Raw genomic sequence first — 6,341 nt, 5'->3', positions numbered from 1 at the left:
ACCACTACATGCTGGTAATCAAGTGGCTGAACTATACTCACGTGTACTTTATCAAGACGAAGGATGAAGCTGTGGGGTGCTTTAGAAAGTTCCTACTTATGATTAAAAACCGTGAAGACTCAAGGCAAATCCGTGTTCTGCGAACGGACAATGGAGGGGAATTCATCAACGAGGAGTTTAATACTCTATGTGATGAAGCAGGCCTGGAACGACAAATTTCTGAGCCCGACGTACACTACCAGAATGGTGTAGTGGAAAGAACAAACCGAACACTCATCGAGGCGGCACGGACAATGTTGATCCAAGCTGGTTTACCCCACAACCTATGGGAGTACGCTGTCCGAGCTGCTGCATACATGAGAAACCGAGTAACTTCACGCAGCGAACCATCGACAATGCCCTACGCTAAGTACCATGGAAAAATGCCGGACCTGTCGGACTCTCACACCTTTGGAGAAAGCGTTACAGTGCTTCTACCGCCCGGAAAGCGCAGCACTTTGTTCAAGTTTCGACCAGTAGGCCAAAGGGGAGCATTCGTGGGGCATGATGAACAACGCAAGGGTTACTTTGTATACGTGAGAGAAGGTGGAGCAAGAATTGTGAATACGTGCGACGTTAAGTTCCTGGGTTCACCGTTGAAACACCCAAGAGCACAGTACCCAGGTGTTCCAATGATCCCTCTACAAGAACAGTTCTCAACCACAACCAGCGGCGACTCAATGCGGGTAAGACCAACGGATAGGACATCCGCTCCCACCGAGGACGACCGAACACGGGAAAGAAACGCAGCTTCATATACAACGGCACTTGTCGAGGAACTCAATGGGGCTACAGATTTAACCAGGCGGAGACGATCGGAGCGGATATCCAGCCGTAACATTGGAGCCGCTTTCTTAGCCATGACGGAAGTGATCCAGGAACCACTGACATTGGAGGAAGCGAGGCGCTCCCCTCAGTGGTCAAAATGGGAAAAAGCCATACGGGTTGAGATCGAAGCACTACGATCAAATGGGACGTTCACACTGGTGACTCCCCCTGCAGGTGCTCATGTTATCGGGACAACTATGAGCTTCAAAGTTAAGCGCCATGCAGATGGCAAAGTCGAACGACTACGGGCCCGGATCTGCGCGCAAGGCTTCCAAGAAATTTACATGATTGACTATATTGATACGTACGCGCCCGTTGCGCGACTCGTTTCAATTCGGGTCTTCCTGGCCGAGTGTAACCACTCTGGACTCCTCATCAGACAAGGTGATGTCCCAACTGCATTTGTTAAAGCTAACCTTCGTGAGTTGGTTTATGTTAAACAGCCCCGAGGCTTCGAAGAAGGAGAACCTGGTCAGGTTTGGCTACTTCGTAAAGCTCTGTATGGATTAAAACAAGCCGGTCGAGAGTGGTACATCGAACTCGACAACTTTGCGATCTACTGGTTTAGAACCTACTCAAGAGGATCCGTGTGTCTACAAGCACCAAACCAAAGTCCTGATCGTACTTGTCTATGTAGATGACATCCTGGTGGGCTACAAGAGCATCGAAGATATGCAGCAACTGATGAAAGCATTGGAAGAGAAATATCAAATCAAGGACTTGGGAGAATTATCGTGGTTTCTTGGAATGCGTATAACCCGGGACATGGACTCTGGTGTGATGACTATCGACCAAGAACAGTACGTCACTGAAGTTTGTGAGCGTTTCGCCATGGACAATTGCCGTACTTGGGAAATTCCTATGGATCAGAGCACTATACTATACCCTGGCGAAGAAAAAGACGCTCTTGCCACTAAAGTTCCCTACAAACAAGCTGTAGGTGCTCTCTTGTACCTCAGCCGAGTAACAAGGCCGGATATTGCGTATGCAGTCAACCAAGTCGCCGCACGAGCTGCAAAACCCACTGTGAATCACTGGAATGCTGTGAAGAAGATTCTACGCTATGTCTGGGGAACAAGATCAGCAGCACTTACTTATCGCCGCAACAGTCAAGTCCCCAGAATCAAAGCGCTCACTGATGCAGACTGGGCGAACAACATCACCGACAGAAAATCGATCTCTGGAGATCTTGTCCAAGTGTATGGATGCACAGTACATTGGATCTGCAAGCGGCAATCTGTGGTGGCGAAGTCTTCTACTGCAGCCGAATTCATCGCATGTTCAATGGGAGTCGAGGAGGTCACGTGGATTCAGCTCTTCATGAATGCCATTGGACAAAGTCGCGAAGAAGATCAACTCCTCGTACTCGTAGACAACAAGTCTACCATTCACCGAATTACGAGCGGCAAGACATCGGAAGCTCAAAAGACTATTGATGTCATGTACCATTCGATCAAAGACGCGTACAAGAATGGCAGCGTCAAACTGGAATATTGCCCTACAGCTACTATGCTTGCCGACGGACTCACAAAAGCACTCGGAGCGAAACGATTTCTGGACCATCGCACAAGGATCGGACTCGCCCTTCATCTGACTCAAGCTGAGTTGCGGGGAAGTGTTGTAACTGGTCAACTCAACTGATGACACAAAAAGGAGAAATCACGGTAGTACCTCTGATGACGCTAGATAGGTACCCACTCCCTCTGGATTGCGCAGATAAATCATCTAATTCATTCTTTGATTTTCCTGAAATCTAACAGTCATGGCCCACAATCCGTGTCACCGGGGCAGGACGTCGTCTCCATGGACTGTATAACCTTGACGAGCACTTTGTAGCCCTCGTCGGTAGTCACAGTCTTGGCGTATTCGTAGTCCGCGTGACCTCTAGGCGAGAAGACCCGAGCAGGTCCGCTAGGCGACGCGAATGCCATCCACTTGGTGTCGAATAAGCGGAAAGGATTGTCTTCCGTCTGTGCTTCAAGTACCTGAAGCACAGCCGCATCCAAGAAGTAGTCACGGAACACATACGCACTGACGGAGCGTTCGTCCAGCGTCGTGTCATTGTTCGTGCCCCGAACTCGACAGTCATGTTGTCACGCACAGCAGTCACACCCTCCACCTCGGGCGGCGCCCCAGCAACAGACACCTGATGCATGCGGAGCTGCTCGCATTTCGAGCCTCGCAACCTTCACCTGTCCGCCGTCGTGTGCGCAACAGCCATCTCGCAGTGCACCAACGAAGCTAAGTTTGCGATGACACTTTCCTACACAGGCCACTAATCGCGAGACCGCTGTAGCACCTTCACTAGCTGTTCAATCTGATTTAACGGGTTTGGGTGAATAAAAAGATAAAAATGCATAAAAATAAAAATAAAATAATTTTTTTATTTATTTATATTATAATTTGAATAAAAGATTTCAAGTATTTTTATGCCAACACTGCATGTACATGTTTTGTTTGTTTACGGCCGAGAATCTGGTATGCCAGTATACAACAGTACATGTTTTTGGCCGACGACAAACACTTATACGACATTGGCAAACACAAATGGGCACCAGCAAACACAAAGAGCTATTTTTGACCACTAGCAAACACTTTATTGACCGCTATTAAAAGCAAACTAGCCATGGATTCTTTAGTACTTGTGCCCTCGCTGTGTACCAATATTGCTGCACCAATAATCTATTTTCTGAGTTGAGAAAGTTCAATAATCTATTTTGGTCTAGTCAGCTCCCTAACCCAATTATTTATTTTCTGCTTTGATTAGCAATAGATAAAAATGCAATATTCGGCATCCCTGGTTGTGGCCGCTGTTTCCGCTGCACCAACACAGTCGGCCACGCAGCCGATTCTGTTCGCCGCTACTTGGACAAACGAAACCACGAACGGTATAAATACGTTCAAGCTGAATACTGCCGACGGGTCCCTAACGCCGTACGGAATCACCCCTCTTAGCTTCGCAGCTAAGGGCCTCAACCCGACATACGTCCAGGGCTCGACGAAGAAGTTCTCGAAAGGTGAGCGTGTCATCTACGCCCTCAACCGCGCATCTTCCTCTGGCTACTTGTCGGCGATGACTCTGCAATCGAACGGCACTCTGAAGGTCATCAACTCGCAGGAGATGAAGGGTGCGTCTCCTGCCCACATCGCTCTTAGCCCCAAAGAGGATTTCGTTTCAGTTGCCAACTACGCCGGCAGCATCTCTCTGTTCCCACTTAACGCTGATGGCTCTGTCGGTGCTGAGTCGTTTTACCAGAACTTCCCCGTTGGCAGCAAGGTCGTGATGGACACCCAAGCTACAGGCCACATCCACAGTACCACGTGGTTGCCGAACTCGAACCACGTTGTTGCCGCCAACCTCGGCGGTGACGAGCTTCTTCAGTACGAGCTGGACGCGACCAAGAAGACGCTGAAGAGTCTGGCGACTGTGAAGCGCCCGGCTGGATCCGGACCTCGCCACATGGCTATCGGTGCGAAGGGAGATATCGCCTACGTCACCGACGAGCTGTCCAGCACCGTCGGAGTGTACACGATCGACAAGAAGGCGGCACTCTTATCAAGCTCCGCTATCCAGAACGTCACGACATTGCCAGCTGGATTCACCAACACTAGCACGGCTTCCGACATTCACCTTTCGAGCAACGGAAACTTTGTGTACGTGTCGAATCGCGGCCACAACTCGATCGTCACGTACAAGATCAACGCCGACGGCACTTTGAAGGCTCTTAATTGGGAGAGCTCCCGTGGTGTGACGCCTCGTGGCTTTGTGATTTACCAAGACTGGTTGATTGTGGCGAACCAAATATCGGACGACATGTACGTGTTTAAGGTGAATGGTGAGACCGGAGCCTTGACGTACACTGGCAACTCGTACAAGATTGATGGAGCTGTCAGTCTCTACGTCGCGGAGTACTAACTAGCTGTTGAGTTACCATCATTCATTGTTGCTGAATGTCATCAACGCATTCAATTACTGTAAATACACTAGCTTTCATGCTTGCCTACTCGTGTCAAGTCAAATGAGGTCTAGCCGATGTCCATGTCATCAGCAGGTGGCCGAAATTTACACCGGCAGATTGAAATCGGTCACAGTGATCATAATTTAATACTACTACAGTAGTATATTGTACTGTACTACATGTAGTAGTAGAATTACGGTAGTAAACTTAAAACGCACAATGGTTCTCGTGGTAACTTAATGTGATCTGAGCATTACAGTAGCTGTCGCAGAACTGTATACACCACGTTTTTTGGTCCTATGGGAATTTGTAAACTGATGTACAGTCCTGCACCTCCAATTCGGCAGGGCGGACCATATCAACAGTGGCAGGGCATAAGTGCACAACGTAAAGCAAAAAACAAACGCAAATCCAGTGCACTGATATCGTTTTTGTTAATTCAGTACAAAATTTACGTTTAGTTTTGAGACGATGCCTGTGTGGCACACAACAGTTTCTAATAGTCTTTGCAGATTGTTCTGGTACTCATTCTTCAGGCACTTAATGATGCCCTGGTCCATGGGCTGCAGGACGGCAGTTGTATTAGGCGGGAGCTTGCGAAAACCACAGCCCTGTGCGCTGCTGGAAGCGGTACAGCCACCCTCGACTAGGTGCATTGCCTCCGGGTAGCTGTACTCCTTCACGCTGAGCAATCATTAGTACCGTAGAGCCCTGAATATTTGCGTCTCCGTGCCAAGTCTTGAGCTCGTCAATCTTCTGCATAATCTTGGCGTCAGACGTGCGAATCGCGGGCGCGCAACAGCGCTTCCGGTCGCGATAGGCATCCGGCAAGACGGCAACGTCCGCCGACCGCTTAAGAATACTCTGGACGGTAGTGCGCTTTACTGCTTGGGGGATTTAAAAGCGCTCCGTTGCCCAACGAGCAAATTTGGAGTGAGAGCATGCAGGATCTGACTTGTGCTTCTCGCACAAAGACTACTTTTGTGCTAGAGTTAGGGACATGTAGGAGGAAGGGCGATGTCCCATTGTCTTTGGTGGTAAAAATCAAAGTGTGTGTTTGTATGAAGACGTCCGATCCAAAATTTAAAATCAGATCGATGCGGCGAGTCATCGAGGGGAAAACCGTTGAGGTTAATTGCTAGGGTGGTGATGGGCAAAGGTAATTGCGCATCCGATTTGCGTAATCATAAAATCTGGCAGGGTATCGACTGATACCGGTGCCGAATTGGAGGTGCACGACTGTAGCAGTCTTGTTTATTGATTGGTCGTCTGTGGGTTTTCGCGAATCAAACGAGAAAAAACGTTAAAACGTTTTTTTATTGGTCTAAAACCCGTCCTTTTGAGCAACATATGGTATCATGGACTGGAGGTTTTCACGCTCGTAGACCTGAGTAAACAGCATTGGGAGAAGGCATCGACCCCTCTTGAGCTTAGCATCTTATCAACGACGTAAGAATTGAATTTTAGCAGCTCAATCGGCTCGATACTGACACCTTTACAGCTCGCTTTAGTGCA

General features: G+C 48.7%; 1 protein-coding gene across 1 annotated transcript; it reads left to right on the top strand.

Moving 5' to 3' along the window:
* Window positions 1-3,646: 3,646 nt before the first annotated feature.
* On the top strand, window positions 3,647-4,783 carry PITG_02314 (uncharacterized protein; the record flags this gene model as incomplete). Its single annotated transcript, XM_002907209.1, has 1 exon — window positions 3,647-4,783. One exon carries the CDS (start codon window positions 3,647-3,649, stop codon window positions 4,781-4,783), a length of 1,137 nt encoding a protein of 378 aa, XP_002907255.1.
* Between the last annotated feature and the right edge of the window lie 1,558 nt (window positions 4,784-6,341).

This window comes from Phytophthora infestans, genomic scaffold, assembly GCF_000142945.1.
Source record: "Phytophthora infestans T30-4 supercont1.3 genomic scaffold, whole genome shotgun sequence".
NCBI classification, from domain to species: domain Eukaryota; phylum Oomycota; class Peronosporomycetes; order Peronosporales; family Peronosporaceae; genus Phytophthora; species Phytophthora infestans.
The sequence above is the reverse complement of the archived record's forward strand: the minus strand, read 5'-3'. Positions and strand labels throughout refer to the sequence as shown.